This window comes from Onychostoma macrolepis, chromosome 10, assembly GCF_012432095.1.
Source record: "Onychostoma macrolepis isolate SWU-2019 chromosome 10, ASM1243209v1, whole genome shotgun sequence".
In the NCBI taxonomy this organism is placed as follows: domain Eukaryota; kingdom Metazoa; phylum Chordata; class Actinopteri; order Cypriniformes; family Cyprinidae; genus Onychostoma; species Onychostoma macrolepis.
The window spans coordinates 4792162-4811791 of NC_081164.1; the positions used below are offsets into that span (position 1 = coordinate 4792162).

At 36.4% G+C, this 19630-nt stretch overlaps 1 protein-coding gene and 1 long non-coding RNA gene across 4 annotated transcripts; both read right to left on the reverse strand.

Moving 5' to 3' along the window:
* Nucleotides 1–1957: 1957 nt before the first annotated feature.
* On the reverse strand, nt 1958–16186 carry spp1 (secreted phosphoprotein 1). 3 transcript variants are annotated; one of them, XM_058789403.1, is made up of 11 exons: nt 15464–16186; nt 14840–14955; nt 13491–13580; nt 7612–7833; nt 6441–6510; nt 6277–6333; nt 6135–6191; nt 5383–5433; nt 5183–5227; nt 4109–4405; nt 1958–2622 (listed from the first exon to the last, which is right to left on the reverse strand). In XM_058789403.1, the coding sequence occupies exons 5-11, from the start codon at nt 6492–6494 to the stop codon at nt 2245–2247; spliced, it is 939 nt and encodes a 312-aa protein (XP_058645386.1). In that variant the 5' UTR covers nt 6495–6510; nt 7612–7833; nt 13491–13580; nt 14840–14955; nt 15464–16186; the 3' UTR covers nt 1958–2244. The 3 variants fall into 3 exon arrangements, with proteins under 3 accessions (XP_058645386.1, XP_058645388.1, XP_058645387.1); XM_058789405.1 differs by adding an exon at nt 6861–6995 and having other exon boundaries at nt 14840–16186; XM_058789404.1 differs by lacking the exon at nt 13491–13580 and having other exon boundaries at nt 14840–16186.
* Nucleotides 16187–18217: 2031 nt separating this feature from the next.
* On the reverse strand, nt 18218–19265 carry LOC131548253 (uncharacterized). Its single transcript, XR_009273114.1, has 3 exons — nt 18760–19265; nt 18450–18570; nt 18218–18321 (listed from the first exon to the last, which is right to left on the reverse strand). It is a non-coding gene; the product is annotated as an uncharacterized LOC131548253 (long non-coding RNA).
* Nucleotides 19266–19630: the final 365 nt, after the last annotated feature.

Below are 19630 nucleotides of genomic sequence, written 5' to 3' on the forward strand. Positions count from 1 at the left end.
TATTATAGCATTACTGTAAATTACATGTAATCTACTATATACTAATTTTATAACTCAATAACGCAAATCATTTTATTTTATTTATTTATTTATTTGTGCATGTGTGTGTGTGTGTGTGTGTGTGTGTGTGTTTTGGAGAGAGAGAGAGATATATATCAAAAAAGTAGGATTAACAGCACTATCCTATTAAATTTTTAATCTCAACAATTTACATCACGATAGATTAGTTTAGCATGTACAGTATATGCTAAATATTTAACCCTACATTTTTTTTTAGATTTTGAGTCATAATTATGTGAAATCTATGAAATTGAAATATTTTAGAACTGATTTTAAAAGAAGCTTAAATAGTTTTGCCAGTATTGATTTTTTTTCCTCTTCTTTTTTGTAGACTGCTTTATTTTACATCTCAGCTTCATACTCAAATCAAAATGTGTGTTTTTGTTGTTAAGTTAATTATATATGAAAAGCATCTGCAGAACATTTCCAGACAGTGGAGAAACACAGTAGTTTGGTTTGATAGCTCTGTGATTACCAGACGTAATTAAGCCTACTGTACACTGAGAAGAGCGTCACGTTAGTAAAGCAGACGTAATGTGCAGCATGCTGTTACTTTGTCAACACCAATGTCATTGTGGTAAAGAATTAGACATTTTATTTAGTATAGTATTTATTTTTGTACGAAATGGCCCAGACTATCTGCACACCCAGAGCAGGCTAATTACAGAGCACTAGACTCCTCCAAACTTCAAAGTTTGACAAATATTTGTCTGGAGCCTGCTCATCAAGAGATTGGCAAAAGAAAAGCACAGCTTTTGATACATTCACTTTTAGAAATCAAAAAGGGATTTTGACACATCTAAAGGTAAGTCTTGTAATTTGTAGTAGAAACTAGTAGAAAGGTATTTCTGTGTTGTTGTTTTTTTGTTTTTTTGTTTTTTTAAAGGACATTTTACAAAAGTGGTTACAGTTTATATGTGTTCTAGGCATACGTTCTGGGTCATTAACTAGTTACTTATTAGCATGCATATTACTAGAATATTATCCATTTATTAGTACTAATTAAGCACATATTAATGCCTTATTCTACACGACCTTATTCTGCATCCCTAATCCTACCCAATACCTAAACTTAACAACCTTACTAACTATTAATAAGCAGCAAATTAGGAATTTATTGAGGGAAAAGTCATAGTTAATAGTGAATAAGTGTTCCCTATTCTAAAGTGTTACCAAAGTTTCTTTCAGGTCTAGATGCTAAAGTGTTGATGATTATATTATATATATATTAATACACACACACACACACACACACACACACACACACACATGTATTCCCCCCAATAACTACTGTTTTAGACAAGAACATACAGAATCGAAAGCTGGAATCTGAAATCACAAAATTAATCATATGTAATTATTTCAATATATCAGCACTCCCTGTTATTAAAAATAATCATTTAGACTGTCATAATTACTGCAGAAATGCCAGAAGAAATATCATAGCCAATATGGGGGCCTTTGGATGTTGTGTTGGATTTCAAAAAGATCTTGATCATATGGCTGGGTTGGAGAAACTTAAACCAGCCTAATCTTGTTTGCTGGTCTCCCAATGTGACAATCTGGAAAGTGGCCAAAACCCCTCTAAAATCACTCAACATGCCAGGGAGACTAACTTAGATCAGCAAACCAGTTTTAGGCAGGCTGTTTTTTTGGGGTTTGGTATTATTATTATTTTTTCTCCAGCAAGGCATTTCTATACTGTAAACATATGAGGATTTTTGCTTGAGCTAAATGTTGTAAGAAATTGCACTTTTCCAGGAGACAAACTGACAATGTGAATGGTTTACTGGATTTTATCTGTAATTCTTTTTAGGGTAATAGCCTATATGAACATTGCTTTATCTTGTATATTTTCTGTGCATGAGGAAACACTGCATAACTGATAAAGGTCAAGATTTATTCATAAATGATCAGTCATTACATACATAAAGCAGTATAAAATTACATTTACATTAAGATTGTAAATAATTGTGCAATGAACAGGAAGACATCGTTGAGATGAAACTGCATCTCAACAGGTTCGGCAGCAGTTGAAGAACTTGTATGAACCGTATCTTTGTGCTCTGCCGTTTGTCTAACTCACACTAACATCAGGTGGAGTGAGTCACCAAGCACCATACAATTAATACATTTGCATTCGTTTCTGTCGACAGCCCGTTGAGGGTCTGTGCTCGGATGTGTTTACTTTGCTATGATAACAGTAGCGTCGGTGGTCTGGGTGGTCTCCTCATCCGAATCGCTCTCCTGGCTCTCTGTGCTCTGTGAGGAGTCGTTCTCGCTGTCTGCAGCTCCAGGTGTGGTTGTGGTCTCCTCGCTGCTCAGGCTGCTGTCCGACTCTTCTTCATTTTGCTCCTGGCTGGCACTGGCGCTGGCGCTGTTGTTGGGAGTGTCGCCAGCACTTGAACCCTCGCTGCCTGACTCTGCTGTAGCATCCTGGTTTCCGGTGGGAACGATCTCTTGGCTTCCCAGAGCAGCCTGGCGGTCATTTGGCTCCATGTTCTCCACCTCTGGGGTGCTGGTGTCGTCCTCCTCCAGAGGAGCATCATGCACCTGCAGAGCCTGAGAAACAAAAGAACATCTCAGCTACAGTAGCTATGTTTCCATCCAAAGTTACGAATTAAACTTATGCACAAAATCGCACAAAACCTTTGCGAATAAAGCACCGTTTCCATCCAGTGAGCTGAAAAGAACAAAATCGCCACTTCCTGAATACTTTGCGGTAAATATCACGAAGAAAAATTTCATTTGCAGCAGTAGGAGAAGGCACTGCATAATAATTTTGCATACAATAAATTACGAGCTTCAGAGCACGCAGACAAAACATGGTCATGTTAACTTATTTTCGGAGCCTGCTGTTTGGGAACAGTTCTGGGAGTTATAACGAAGCACTTTGACGAGACTTCGCTCAAGCATTTCAGATGCCGTGAAATGAGATTGGTCCAGGTTTTTTGATGCACATTAAGGAATGTATTTGGTAAAAGTATTTCTATAGTTTATGCGCATGTTTTCTTACAGGATAAGAATTTGATCCTACTTAGTTGAGCGCATAAGTTTTTTATGTGTATTTTTAGAACTTATGCACATCTTGGCATTTCCATCCAGTGTTCTTTTTTAAATGCGCATAAAAATAGGTGGATGGAAACATAGCTAGTGATTCTGATTTTCTCGTATAAATTTTTTGTTGATTTGAGGTATAATTCATGTCTGTTGCATAAATAGTATGGGAGAGTTAGGCCCACACCCCATGTTTATTGAAGCTATAGTCATTGTTGGGGAAGCTACTTTGAAAGTGTAACTTGCCAAGCAACACACTAGTTATAATTAAAATGTATAATACTACAGTCAAGCTACTGCTTAAAAAAGGGTTAGCTAAGCTATAAGTTATAAACAACAAATAGCTAACTAGAATGGAAGTATGTTTTTATGTTTAAAAAAAAAAAAAACAGAGTTTTACCATATTTTTACTCATTCTACAACAATGGCCGTTTTTAAATTTTTTTAATTAAATACAACGACAACAAAAACTAATTTACATCACAGAGTCAAAAACATAGTATATACTTTAGAACAGGGAGTCAAACTGGTGAATAATTTTTGTGAACATGTTCAGTTAAGTGAATCTTCCGGGCAAATCGATTCAGTGGAATGAATCAGATTTTTCCAATACTACATAGCAGAGAGGCCCATTTAGGTTGAATCGATTCCCTAGAACAAATCAGACTTCCCAATGCTAATTCTACATACAGTACGAGAGAGAACCATTTAAGATGGACTTGGTCGTGCTATACTGATAGTCGTTAAATAATGCTTGTTACTATAAAAAAATGACAATATTATAAACATAGCTGAACTTCTTGCACGGTACCGAAACAAAGTTACTTGGTCACAATTGACCACTCAGCCCCATTAAATAAGTACTATTTGATAACATGTTCTGCCACAGTACTTTCTTGTACTGTAAGTGTTCTTAACATTTGTACATGTTTTCCTATCCTTTTCTATTACTTGTCAAACTTTACAAACATAAAGTAACCTATGTATTTACCTTGTACAGTTTAATCTCTTTCTCCACATCATTGATGCTCTGCTCATCGTAGGCAGAGGACTTCTTGCTCACGAAAGTCAAGCCGCCCAACTTTTCACTGCTGTAAGACTTGTATGGGGAAGGAATTTTTGCGAAGTCGTTTGCGTCCACATATACGATGCTTTTTTTGTAGTCGCTAGGGTAGCCCATGCTGTCTCCCCGGCCTGTGTTGATGATGGGGTCCAGTGAGGGTTCCACTGTGGATGGGACAACGGTGGTCGCAGATTCTCCAGATTCACTCTCACTGGAGTCAGTCTCCTAAATGGACAATAAATGGACAAGTTTCGATTGCTGCTGCGTCAAACTGGGTAGCACAACGTGAAATTTCAATTGTATGTGTATGTTAAACATCAAATAGCCTATGTTGTCATTCACTGTGACTGTTTCTTGTCCTACGGCAGTTTTGCATTCAGTTTTGACACGCTAATTGTTTGGTAATGGAAACTTGGGTTAAATACAGTGTCAACAAATGAGTTAAGACCCAAAAATAGGGCTATGCACAGCATGGAAAATGCCAAACGCACATAATAAAATGTAACCATGCAATAATTAGGATCTTCAAAGTATTGCATATTAGGAGAAACTTCCTGTGTATTCCTTATTGACATTGAAGTTTGCATGTACTGCACAGTACTTTCATTTTTACTTTTATTTTTAGTATATCTTTTTTTACTGTTGTATGATAAACAATTTTGGTACTTTTTTTATAGTATATTCCAATTTTTATACATGAATGCATATGGCAGATGCTTAGATCCAAAGCAAATTTAAGTAATATTTTTTTTATGTAAATAATTAAAAGTAAGTAATTTTTTATGAGTTCTTGCTTTCTGTGGAAATCGAACCCATAACTTTTGGTGTTGCTAGCAAACATGCTTTTCTGCTGGAATCCCCCACTTGATGCCCATTATCAATTCTGGGTTTTGAACCAAAACCAGTTAAAAACTACTGGTTTAGTCCATTGTTTGTCAACTGCGCACAATGGTTCTACGTGAAAGAAAACATAATTATTTTAGCATAATCAGAGTGACTCACGATCTCCTCTTCGTTCTCATCTGTTTCAGATTCCTCATCTGCATCCTGCAAATGCAAGAAACAGTATTGAGACTCGCAGCGGGGTCACTTACAGTGCGTCTAGACCAGCGGAAGGGTATTTTTAGAGCATGTTGTCTTTTATTGGCTATAGTGGGAGTGCAATGACGTGTGATGTGGTTAGAGGATGAGTTTTCATTTACCTCACTGTCATCTGCACTGTCTGTGCTTTCATTGGATTCTGCTGGCGTAGTCTGAAACACAACCAAATGCCTTGGCATAAATATAACAATGCTCACTGTATTTCTCATGTACGTGCCAATTACCATGTCCTTCAATTTAAATAGCTCATAGGTGCAAGTTTATATTGGTATTTTGAGATTAAAGGAAAAGTTCACACAGTTTACTAGAGTTCACCTATCATTTATTCACCCCTTGCATTTATCTAAACCTGTGCAACTTCCTTTTTTTCAGTGGAATACAAAAGGATCATTTTTAAATATGTACTGCTTAATCTTTTCCATGCAATAAAATTGAAAAGCACCATAAAATTATTTTTAAAAGTAACTTAAGAACAGTTTGAAAAGATTTAGCCAGATTCATGAACGAATCATTTAGACAATTTGCTACTTCTATCATAAAATCTTATTCACAGCAAAGTGAACTTGGGCATATGTCAAGATTTTTATTAAATGATGACTAACATTTCTGTTTGTTCCTCATACAAATCTACTATATGGCTTCAAATACACTGACTTCTTTCTAGCGTTTTGTAGCATTTTGCAGCTTAACAGCCCCGGTCCTTATTTTGAAAAAATGGTAACATATTCTTCAAAAATTAAATCTTTTTTGCTCCACAAAAGACAGAAAGGGTGAATAAATACGGACAGAATTTTCATGTCTGGGGTGAACTATTCAATTAAAGACAAAATACAGGCCAGTGGACGTGTTTTACCTGTGTAGGTTCTGCCTTGAACATAACAGCAGCAGCTTTTCGTAGAATAGGAGGTGGCTGTATAAGACAAATGTTTAGTTAAAAATCGCAATATTGTTTTCTGTGCAGTATTCATTCTGTCCATATCAAACAAGATACTTGCCCGTTGAGCAACCAACATTTCTTCTGAGCTCTCTGAACTGCTAGCTGAGCGCTTCACCTGAGAAAATAAAAATGTATATGTGAGTGTACAAGAAGACAAAAATGGAAGTGAACTGTACAACTTTAAAGCCCAGATTGTTATGGTTAAAATGACAGTGAACTTACAGGTAGACAGAAAACTGTGGCGATGAGGAGCGTTAAAACGATAACAGTCTTCATTTCTGTGCAAAATACTCTAAAAAAGAAGAAAAACAAAAAGCTCTTCAGAGTTTATAGAGAGCATCAGTTTTGACCTTATAAATCTAAGGCTGATGCAGCCTACACCAGCTACAAGAAATGTTTTACAGAGAGGATTGCCTGTGCTGTTCTACTTTAATGTTCTAACTATAAAATGCCTCAAGTGGGTATTTTTGGTATTTACGCATTTACCGACTCGGAAGGAAGCATGCCTTTTAAGGGCGCTCTGAAACATGTTGGCAAATGCCAAGACTTCCTGCCAGTCCTCACCATGAAACATCTCGTTTGTTTTCAGCTACAACTACATTGCATTAAGTATAAGTTGAGGTAGTGTGTGTTTAGCTATACCTATAATGATCTCCTCTGGTGTATAATTCCAGAAGTTATATGTAGACTATGTAGCAGCCACAATCCCAAGAAATAGCACGCCTCTGGCTCCAGACTTAGTTTCTCATTAGAATCTTCAATGTTGTGAGCCAAGGCCTAAAATTTGTGGCGTCAAAGGAAATGTGAAGTGCAGCGCAAAACACTAAGTGTGGAAACGTTTTGTTGGGGCTGCAGGCAGAAATAATGGTGGCATCTGTCAGTCAGCCAGTGTTATTATTCTTTTGTACGGAACTTTAATTTAGTGGTTGTGTCGCTGGAATAAATGAGTCAGTTGACAAATTAGTAAGGCTTTTATGTGCCATAGCCGCAACTTCCTCTTTCGTCTGTCAAGTTCATGTTAATCATCTCTGCCTATAATAAACTGTGGTTGGAATCATTAAAAGCCTTCATAGCATCTGTCTTGTACTTACATTGACTGCATTTTCAGAACTTTGATGCTTATTCTGCAAGAACTGCATTTGATGTATGAATTATTTGTCATGATTAAAGGTTAAAATAGGCTGTAGCTACATGGTCTCAAGCCACTACTACTCCTACTTGTGCAGATAAATGCCTGACGAACCTAAAAAACTGCAGACTACAAGCAAGTACATACATGCCATGAGTTACTCAAAGCTTCTTCCAACATCTGCATACTTAAAACCAATTGTGTTTTAACATCAACATTCTAAAAAATACACACAAATACAAATGAATGAGAGTTGTGACTTACCTCTTTCTCTTTGAGAAAGTTCTTGAGAAGTTCTTTGACTAAGTCGGAGGATAGACTGAGGTCCGTTTATCAGATGAGATCTTGCTATGTTTTGATGCTAGTGAGAGATGGCTACTGGTTGGCTTTTTAAACCCTGTTCCCTCTGGAAACATCCAATGGCAGTGGAGCTTGTGATGTCATGAGGTTTACCGCTGCTGTCCCACCTTTTTGCTCCCACTCTTCCTGTGGTTTATATGGCCAGGCAATGCAAACATTCACCACCAGGCAATGACAAGCAGAAAAAATAAAACATATCCTGTATTGTGCTTAGGATCCTAGATATAATGTTGTCATGCTTATTATCAATCAAATATTATGCATTTACAATGGAAAGACTCAATGTCCTCTTTAATTGTTATTATATCGTAAAACAGGGCAAATAAATATTTAATGGCTTCAATTCAGGGGTTTAATGCCTCTGGCTGTAAAGTAGAATGAAGTGTTAAGTGTGTAATCAGTTCAAACTTTAGTAGGGAACAGTGTGTCACAAAATCACAAAAAGGCCAGTTTATGTTACAAATATAAAAATATAGTCTATAGTAGTGTTTGCTGGGCATTATCACTTTTAATTTTGTGCACACTTAAGGTTAGGGATTCGAATTCCCTTTGTGCTACAAATATGATTGATAACCTCAAATTGTATGTCTTGTAGAAGAAATGAGTGGAATTTTGAAATTAATAAAAAAGATAGGCTAATTAATCAATAACTGAATTAATAATATCTGCACTGAATGACAGCATGTAAATAAACATGCTCTCATAGAATTGTACTGAAAAGCCAGTCACTGTATATTATAAATATCATGTTACAAGCCAATATATATATATATGTATATATATATATATATATATGTGTGTGTGTGTGTGTGTGTATGCGCGCGCGTATGCCTCTGTGCGTGTGAGTGTGTGCGTGTGCGTGGGAGTTTGAGGGTTGGTGGTTGAGAGGCAGATGTACAAATAAAATCTGTGGCAAGCACCACTCAGATTTTCATCTAGGTTCTTATTTTTGTATAACCAATTTCAGCTGAAACTAATATATAATAAATAAGCTCTAGGTCTAATAGTTAATTACACTGATATTTAGGTAAGATTTAAGTATATTCCAGATGTGTTTTTCACATGTAGAAGTTTATTTGTGTAGAATGATGGTGTGTCATACCAAAATCACATGAATTTCCCCTCAGTCTGTATCATGCCTATGATTCACAGTCTGTTTGTAGCAATGCAGCCAGATGCTCAGAATTTGAAGTCAACAGTATTTTAAAAGTGTGTGCCTCTCAGGTGGCCTTTCGTGTTATTCTGTGCATTTACAGTGTATTGTATGGGGGGAGACCAGACAATTTTACATTCCCTAACTTCTACTATACAATTATTCACCATTAACAAGCAGCACATGAACATAAATAAACCCCTGAAAATGATAGTTAGTGTTTATGATTCACTATTCACTGTGCTATTGTGAGATGTACCTCAGGGCAGCAATTAAAGAGACTGAATATCAGTGCTAATGATTGACAGGCAGTGTATAGACTTGAAACACTATACATCACTTACAGTAGTTGGTAGAATGATTCTTATATAGAGAGTGAAGACAAAATATTCATAGGGACTTTAAAGGTAGAAGTAAATTGGAAAAACATCATAAAACATAAAGCTACATCAGACATGCTAATCGTAGGTTGTCATCTAGAAAGCTTGAGAACACATGTTAAGACATGCAGCACTGAACCACCATTCATATAAGAAGTGAAATGTTTTTCATTTCTTCACTCAGGCTAATGTCTAAGGGGGGGGGGGGGGTCTATAGTTTGTGTCTGGAATTTTCTTTAATGTAAAAATAAGCGCCTTGCTGTCATGCATGGCGGCCAAACCGCCTGTGGCTCACGGATGGATTAACAAAAAAACTCAGAGACACCACCACAACATTACAGAAACCTTCTCATTTCTGTAAGAAATAATGTGGTTTTTACACCATATATTCCCAAATGTAAATCTCAGTCAGATTTAATGACTAAGAATGTAATAATTCACAGTCAAGGTTGTGTTTTGATTTTGTGATAAATGAGTCCTTCATTAACAAGGTATTTTTTTCAGTTGTAAAATGAAAATTAGGTTTGACAATTTTTCTAGCAAGACGTTAATGCTACAGGTGTAAAATTGACAATAATTTGTCAGTTCACACTGAAAAGGAAAATACTACATAACACATAAAATCACAGCCAATCAGTGCATATTTCATTCACTAATGCTTTGTGGAGTGTGATTTTGCAAGGAAATTTTTGGAGGGAGAGTTGATTTGCAAAGTGGTGGTATTCCCATTCCCAAAACAACCTTCCAGTGATCAGTTCTTAAAATATATATATATATATATTTTTTTTTTTTTTCTAAGTGTAAAAGTACTTTTGAAAAATCTATAGAGGCTTTTTCAACTATAAAGAAACTTTTGTATAATTTAAAGTTTCCATTGATGTTAAAGGGATAATTCACCCAAAAATTAAAATTCTGTCATTAAAGGGGTCATATGATACGATTTCAAGTTTTCCTTTCTCTTTGGAGTGTTACAAGCTGAATGTGCATAGATAAGATCCCTGAAGTTGCAAAGACTAAAGTCTCAAAACCAAAGAGATATTCTTTATCAAAGTTAAGACTCTGCCACGCCCCCCAAAAACGGCTCATTCAAACACGCCCCCACATATCTACGTCACGATGTGGAAATATTTGCGTGATACCGCCCAAATGTTCAGGCAAAGAAAGAAGGCATGGTTTCAGTAACCGCAGTAGTGTTGATGCAGGCAGTCATGTCAGGGAGACGCTGTGTGTTTCTATGTGAAAGCAAAAGCACTTTATTTGGCCTTCCGAAAGTAGATGCATTTAGGAATCATTAAGATTACTTACAACAGAACAACACAACCCAGATGTTATCACAACGCATTTTATGGACGACCGTTTCATGAACCTATGAGAGGAGGTAATTCTGACTTTGCTATGACAATCTGGCGCTTCTGAATCAGCGACTGTAAGTAGGTTTTGTTATTAGTTTAAGTATTTGCTATTGACTGTTCAAATGCGGAATTTTGCACGTCGTGTGTATGTGTGTGTGTGTGTGTGTGCGTGTGTTTGCGTGTGTGAGAGAGGGAGACATGGTCACACAACCGCGGCTTGTGTACTGCAAATACACATGAGCATCATCACTGTGTCTGTCACTCGACTCTGTTCCCCTCTCGGGCTTGAACTGATGGTAAAACTAGTAAGGACATTATTAATTGTCTTTACATTTATTTTGAAAGCTGAAGCTCGCGATTATGGAAAGGGGCGTTACATTTCCGACTCATGCTTATGGTGTTCAGCCAATCTTCGGAATACAAATTAAGACATTTTTGATCAAATCCAAGAGCTCTCTGACCCTCCCATAGACAGTAAGGTTACTACCATGATCAAGGTACATCAGTAAAATAGTCCATGTGACATCAGTGGTTCAACCTTAATTTTACAAAGCTACGAGAATACTTTTTGTGCGCAAAGAAAACGCATGCCCTGGCTTCTGCTTCATGTAAACAATGCTGCTTATGTTGAAGATGCATATGCATTGATTCAACAATTCTTCTTCTGCTCATTCTGTATGCTGTGGCGCGCCACCATTATGGAGAGAGTATCGCAATGTATGCGCTTGTTTCTGCTTCATGTAAACGACGCATGCGCGTGCTGACGCATACTGTATGCATGTTCAACATAAGCAGCGGCACCATGCACATGCATTGTTTACATGAAGCAGAAGCCAGGGCATGCGTCATGATACTGTCTCCACAATGGCGGCGTGCCACAGCATAAAGGATGAGGAGGAGAATTGTTGAATAAAGTTGTTATTTTTGTTTTCTTTGCGCACAAAAAGTATTCTCGTAGCTTCGTAAAAATACGGTTGAACCCCTGATGTCACATGGATTATTTTAACAATGTCCTTGCTATGTTTCTGGACCTTGATCGTGGTAGTAACCTTGCTGTCTATGGGAGGATCAGCGAGTTCTCGGATTTTATCAAAAATATCTTAATTTGTGTCTTAATTTAATTTTAACGACATGAGGGTGAGTAATTAACGACAGAATTTTCATTTTTGGGTGAACTATCCCTTTAAAGGTTCTTCATGGAACCATCAAAGCCAATAAAGAACCTTTATTTTTAAGAGTGCACTGCAGTATTCAAGAGATGAACAAGTCTAGTTGTGAAGTTAAAATTGTTATCAGACACTTCTTCTGAGTTCTGGGTTTTCCTGGATGTATGAGTCAACAAATATACAAACTCAAAGGTGGACAAACGTACAGATATACTGTATTGTAAATGCAGTTTACAAGGGGGGAAAGGGCAATTTAGTGCTACAGTGGTGGCAAAGGTGAGTATCTTTGATGAAACAGTTTATTTACTAACAAGTGAATGGAGTATGGGAGATGTAGTGTGCAGAGGTGATAGGCAAGGCGACTGGTGATCCTGACAGTTCTGAAGATGTGATGAATTTCTGAGCTGGGTGGAAATTCAAGGAGATCTGTCATGGCTTGGTTTAAGGGTGGGTCTGGCAATCTTCTGCCTGAAATAAGATTTTAAGCTGCATATATGCTTATATAACAGTGGTGAGGAATTCATGTCCCTGGATAATGGGTCCTAGTTGTGTTGTGTACATTGAATGAAGGAGGGGCCAAGTACCGAACCCTGAGGTACCCCCTTGATTGAAGTGACTTAGACACCCCTTTCTGCCACAAAACCCTGAACGATCTACCTTTGAGGTGAGATTAGACCAAGTGGAGTGCTGTGGTGACAGATGGTAGACAAGACGATCTGGTGATTTAAAGTGTAGAGGTATGGAAGTGTAGCTTTTGAAAAACACATCTGAGTGACTAGTACGTTGTAAGCTAAGTTGTTCAGGTGTTTTCACTTGAACCATGAGCAAGGCTATGTCATATTGTGTTAGTGTTTTGTGTACATTTTTACTTTAATTCGACTAAACTTGAATCCCAATAAGTCACTGTCACTGGTATGCGGGTGAATATTCACTAACAGGACCAAGGATAACATTAGAAAATGTGTACATACTGAACTTACCCCTGCTTCAACTGATGAAGCCATCAATGACACAAGACAGAAATCGTGACTGTCCAGTGACATTTCAGTGTTACCACAAAGTCTGTGTGTGGTGATCTTCTTTCCACAATGTCTGTGTTTTATGCAGGTTGGACTTTATGAACTCAGTGAAGCATGCATCAGGACTGCATTCTAATCAGCCTAGTCTTTGCCTCTGTACTGTGGTTTGGTGGCTTTGGAAATTAAGTAAAAAAAAGGCCACATGGCTTCAATTCAGCCCTGATCCACAACATTAGTTTATGAAGTTGATGTCACCCTTTACAAGACTTAAACCAATGGAGTTCCAAGTTGGGTGCCATTAAATAGGCCCCAAACCATTAATCTTTGAGGTCAGTTTGTTTGGAAATATTCTGCAGAAACACATTACCTATATGGATTATACATACCCAGGCATGCTTTTAAATGACGGTTGAATTAAACTATCAGCTTCTGAACTGTTAAAACTATATTAGGCCATTAATATCAGATGTGGTCTAGATTACACTGTTTTACAACTGGGGAATAACATGATCAAGACCTACAAACCATTGAGACACTTTTATGGTTATGGCAATGGAATATCCGTATAAGCCAGTCAATATGGGAAAATCTGGCCTGCACTTCATAGTCATCAGCTATATGTTAGGCAATGTATATCCATATGTGAAAGTCATAAAAACATTGCCAGGGTATGTTAACCACCAAGCGTGTGGATTTAAGTGGTAGGTTCTTACCCCGAAAGGTTCAGCAGACATGTCAAATGCACGTGCGGCTTCCGTTAAATTCCGTCTGGATCAATTTAGGCATGAAACATTTTGGGAATTCTTGGAAGGATTGGGAGAAGGTGATGTGAAAACACAAACAGGAAGTTATACAACATCTTTCTGAAACTGGAGTATAGCATACTGTGGAGCAGCCTTCTGACTCAAAATATGAGTATGAGGCTAATTTGTCTGAAACTGAACCACATATAGTTGGTATATCCAAAACAACAGTGTTGTCATACATGGTCTACAAACAGAATAAAAAGAAGCACAGTATGTGGAAACAGTGACATAGTAGAATACATTAAAGGTCATATTATGCTGTATATAGATTGACTCTAATGTGTATAAAGATATACAAAGCTTTGAAAGAGCCTTTCAGTTGGTTCTGTATATTATGTAATGTTATTTGGGGCCTGGAAAGGGAAAAAGAATTTATATCCTTGCTTTTCCCACTTTGGAAGCAGCTTGAACATAAAACACCCAAAAGTTTTTACTGTCTAGATCCAACAGTAACACAATAAGAATAATAAAATTAATCTTGTGGAAACCTCTTAAAACAAGGAACTTCTTCCATCAACAAAACAATTTTGCTCTGTTTGATGACAAAAACTGGGGCAAGGAGAACAACAATGGGGGTATTGAACATTTCAGAGAATGAACTGCAGTACACTGAACAAATAATATTCTTAGATCTGATGATTATTAAGTTTTTGGTTTACCTTTTCTAACTACTTACAACTTTCAGGAAAATATACCACTAATAATGTTCAAGTGATGTTTAAATTAACATGTGAGTTGTTGATACTTAAGCTACATCCACATTAAATGCATCTTTTTCTCTACCATTTGATTCCACAAATTGTGCCAGGAGAATAGCGTGGGAACTTCATTATGTCTTATCTCTCAGTATCATCTCATTGAACGTTTATGCTGCAAGGTGATTTAAGCAGTTTCAGATGTGTCAGTGTGGACAAGCAACTTTTGAAAAATGCTTAAAACACTAATGTGAGGGGAGACTGTTTTAAAATTAAACCACTGTTTTCAAATATATCTGAATTAGTGTGAATGTAGCCTTAATTCTTGTTTTTGGACATCTTAATTTACAAATATATTTTGGAGTTGAAATCATGGCAACTTAACATTTTTGTTAATATATTTACTTAATTAAAATTTCATTATGGAAAACATTTTGCTTAAACATTTACAAAATTCTATCATTGAGCTAGTACAGGGGTGTACAGGACATTGACCCTCCAGGAGCAGTGTTGGAGGGCTGAGTATATTAAAAACGTAACTGTTCAAATTGATACACTCACCTTATCCTGATTCTCTATGTGGTACTATATTTATTGTTTGGAGCTGTCAGGTTAGATTTCGTGGGAAAGTACTGTACCAGGCTTACGGCATTTGTTCTTGGATGTTTACGTCATGTCTGGAAATAAAGAAAACAAGGTCTGGCTCATGTGTGAACCGTAGCTACAATAGTGTTGTTGTGTGGAACTTGGACTACTAAACTAGCTAGAATTTACTGTAGCATTGACAGCTCTAAACGGCAACTCTGGATGACCTCTGAGGAATCAACAGATGTCAAAACTAAAAAACAGCAGCGAGTCAAAATGGATAAAAGAGTCAAAGCCAAAACTTGGTTGGAAATAATTCTTATTATCAGTGGGGCATGTTGTAGCATGACAGATCTGCTCTAAAATACTGTGCAATGCATCCCAGAAGAGCTTCTAAGATCATTAATCGATGGTTTATGCTTTTGTTGAAACCATCAGCATGCGTTTTTGTAACTTATTTTTTTAAATAACTGTTCGACTGCATAATTCCTAGTCAAAAACTCAACAAACATGATTTTGCAAAACCTCCACCAATCCAAAAATCTCAACAAACCAATCATTGCACCTTGTAACTTTTTCTTTTTGTCCGATTTTACTCACTGTAACTGGTTGGGTTGGTTCTTGACTTATAACTCTTTACCAAAGATGTTTTAAAAATCCCTATGGGAAATATGAATGAGAAAACTGCAGTTGTATTCTATAGTGATTACAGGTAACCAGTGATCTGTGAAGAACAGCCGTGCCAAAGCATATCTGACATAAAAGCGTTACTCCGCAAGTAACATTAATTTGATCAGTTTTATAGTGCACCTTTAAGTTGATAAAAAAAGCCTTGCTGAATTTTTTCTTTTTCTTTTTTTAACAACCTAAGTTTAAGTATTTATTTGTGTCAACATTTTAAATACTTTATATTAAATATTTTATATATTAAAATAAAATATGGAATATTAAATATGGAAATGTTCTATATGATAGATTCTATAAAAAGTCTGTAATAGCCTACTGTATTTTAACACTATAGCTATGTCAGCGGTTTCTGTCATACAACTGCAATTTGTGAGCCACAAATTTTCAAAACCAAATCATTTACAGTAAATCTTTGTGTTTTGGTCAAAACGACATGACACAGCACATGTCTTTCATGAAGCCTTTGTTTTTTCTCATCCCACATGTCTCTACATACACGGATGTTATACCGTCTGCTGTATTTTGATTTCCACCCCCATTTTCCACCATGACTAGAGAACCATACTTCCCGTTTCAATGAACTGCACTGACTTCAGGCTGAAGATCCACATGTCACTGCTTTGTTTGACTACAACAAATCTAAACAAGAGCAGAAACAGAACACAAAAATTTTACTAATTATACATATCAACAATTAACTTACATTTAGAAACGCTGTGAATGTAGAGAACCTTTGAGCTTATTGTGTGTCTGGCAGTTAGTAATAGTGACATAAGTATCGCCTACGCAGTCTGTACCATTTCATACCCAGGATGGAAATAGGCTATAATAGAAGGTACATTTCCTGTCTGGTAAGAAGGTTTTGGATGGTGTCTTGCTCAAGTGCTTAGTTTATAATTAGACACCATGAGTAACCATGAATAAGATGTTGTAAGGGAGTAATTTTTGCACGTCCGAAATGAACTCTTTAGTGAAAACGATTCATGCATCGTTTTTAAATGTACCTAATCCTAAAAAAAACCTGGAAAACTTAATATTGCGTAATGGAAGTGCAATAAGAAGCACATGTTCTAAATGGTGAAAAAAGAGATCATAATCATGTGGTTAACTATGGTTATCATACAGTAAATGACACAATGCTGTACTAGTTTGCACAAGAGTGAATCTGCAGTGTCACTTGCAACTGAACTTATTTTGTTGTAAACCCAACACTATACACAGTTGCAACACTTTAACTCACTTTTTAGAAAGAGTCTGGAGAGCAATGCAAAATCACTTACATACCTACATACAAAAGTACCTAATCTCGCCATCATAGAAAACATCATTCTGTTTGATGTATAAGCCTGTTTCCTCATTGGGGACTTAAAAATGTGAACAAGGTCAAAATTTACTGGTATTACTGTCCTTGTGGAGTCATTTGGTCTCCAAAAAGTATTACTAACACATAAACACACACTTAATACTAAAAATAAAATAAAAATCAAGAACATTATCATTCCATGTACAACAAATGAGACCTTGTTGTAAAACATTACCAAACTGTGTTAATGGTATCCCCAGTTTCACAGATGAGGCTTAAGACCAGCCCCAGACTAAAATGTAATTCTATAATAATTATGCTTTGGCAATACTGTGCAAGTCATGCCAATAAAGCTCATTTGAATTGAATTGAATGTAATTCTGAGCTGTTTCAACTGAAAGAAACTTGCACTGACTGATCTTTAAAAACATGCCTTTGATTTGTCTCAAGATGCACACCAGTAATGTTTTTCCTAAGGCATGAAATGTCCTAATTGAACTATGGGCTAATCTTGGTTTAGTCTCAGACCTGTTTGTGAAACCAGGCCATGAATTCTCAAACCTTTACTAGTACCAACATTAAACAGGACCGAAAGGTTTCTTCTAAAATCGTACTCCAGCATTAGTGAATGCAAGTTTGACTAATTTAATTAATTAATTAATTAATAATTAAAAAAAAAAAAAGAACTCCAAATGAACTTGCTGGGAAGTGCTGTTTGTCAGTGTCCCAGAAGCTCTCCATCGGCAGTAAACTTCAAATGTCATGAAGCTGCACACCATCTCTCCACAGTCTCTGTGAACGGAAATGTTCCAAAGAGGCAGGAAAGTCCGAAAAAAATTCCTTGAGGAAAGAAAGAAAAACAATTGTTATAAAACATATCCAGTCATTATAAATGGTTCAGTTGAGTGAGAGCAATAGGCACAGTTGCAGTCCAAAGTTTATATACACCTTGCAGTCTCTGCAAAATGTTAATAATTTAAGCAGTAAGAGGGTAGAGGGGTAGAATCATTAAAAAATTGTGGTGACACTTTAGAATAGGGAACACTTATTCACTATTAACTACGACTTTTCCCTCAATAAATTCCTAATTTGCTGCTTATTAATAGTTAATAAAGTAGATGTTAAGTTTAGGTATTGGATAGGATTAGGGATTTAGAATAAGGTCATGTAGAATAAGCCATTAATATGTACTTAATTACTACTAATAAATGGCTAATATTCTAGTTATATGCATGCTCATAAGCAACTAGTTAATATAACCTAAAATAAAGTGTTACCAAAAATGCAATTTCTGCTCTGATGAAGCAGTTTATTCTGCAAGGTGTATGCAAACTTTTGACCACATCTGCATCACCTAAGAGATGAATTGCCTCAGACATCAGGACAACATCGTAGTAGAATGCTAGGAGATGTTCCTTCAGATTTCCTACAAACACCAGATTTCCTGATCACACCATCTTCACTGACACTGGGATTTAAAAATAGATAGCATTTTTACAAACATTTTTTATTCCTACTTTACTAATAAAACATAACTTTATCAATTATGCAAATATAGATAAATATACCAAAACCTATGAAAATGAAGAAAGGTACCTTTAATTTGTTTCCCTCCTTTTGTCTTGCAAGCTTCTCTTGCACATCTTTATGAAGAATGTTCCTGTATTTAGCACGACTGACACAGCAAAGCTGCTGTCCTCTTCCTTTGGCTTGTTACCTGTAAAATATATGATGATTAGAGGGGGATCTGTAAATGCACAGGTGTGAATATATTACTTGCAAATGGAAAAGATTCAAAGCATTTAAAATCCATAGGGATAGTGACTTAATATAGCACTTTTAGCTTGTCGTGTGTGATCAGGGTGAGCTGACTAGGCAACAATTCATTAAAAACTTCTAACATCACCTCTTCAGTACTGGTCTATGTTTCCACACTGTATCTCCAGTAACAAATCTGCACTGATCCTGCAAAATGAATAACTCCAGATAAGTACAAAAATATTACATATTACAAACACAACCAGTAATGGAACATCTCGCTCTTCAAATGCAAAAAAACAAAACAAAACAAACAAAAAAACATTATTTCTAGAGGTGGCTGATATATTGAATATTACTGGTGGTTATAATATCGATTATATACATAAATATTACAAGATCGGATCTTTGAATTTTGTTCAGTAGCGTTAAATTGAATTTTAAATCGTTTAGTCAAAATACAATATTGTATTTTCAGCAGCCAAATTTCTTGGTCCACGCACGCGATAACATTCCCATATCAGAATGCATTCATAGATAAATTATAGGACACGATTAATTCCCCTCCAGAGTCAATATAGCAAGAACTGTCGGTGAAATCCGCAGGAATGGTAAAACTACATTAAGAATAAAGATCTGTAATCATCCAAACGCGCCGCTCCTCTGTTCTCGTTTGATCAGCGAAGCTCCCGCGTCGCGACTCCAGAAACATGGCGGGCAGCGCTTTTTTCAAACTCTGCTGAAGTAGCGCGCCATCATGACATAATATTTTTGGCGCATGCGCATAAAAAAAATTAGATAGTGCGTGGTTACATGTTGTTTCAGGCTTTTCATTTCTGTTCAAATTGTCTTAATTCATTGTGTAGTTGGACCAAAGACTATTGTTAGACTCATTCAAGACTCATTGACCTCAGTAAAAGTCAGTCATTTTTTACAGTGCAGTGTAGCCTAATCTAATTAAAATCAAATGTATTTGAATGCAAATTTATTTTGATTAGATCTGTTAAACTTTTGCTTGC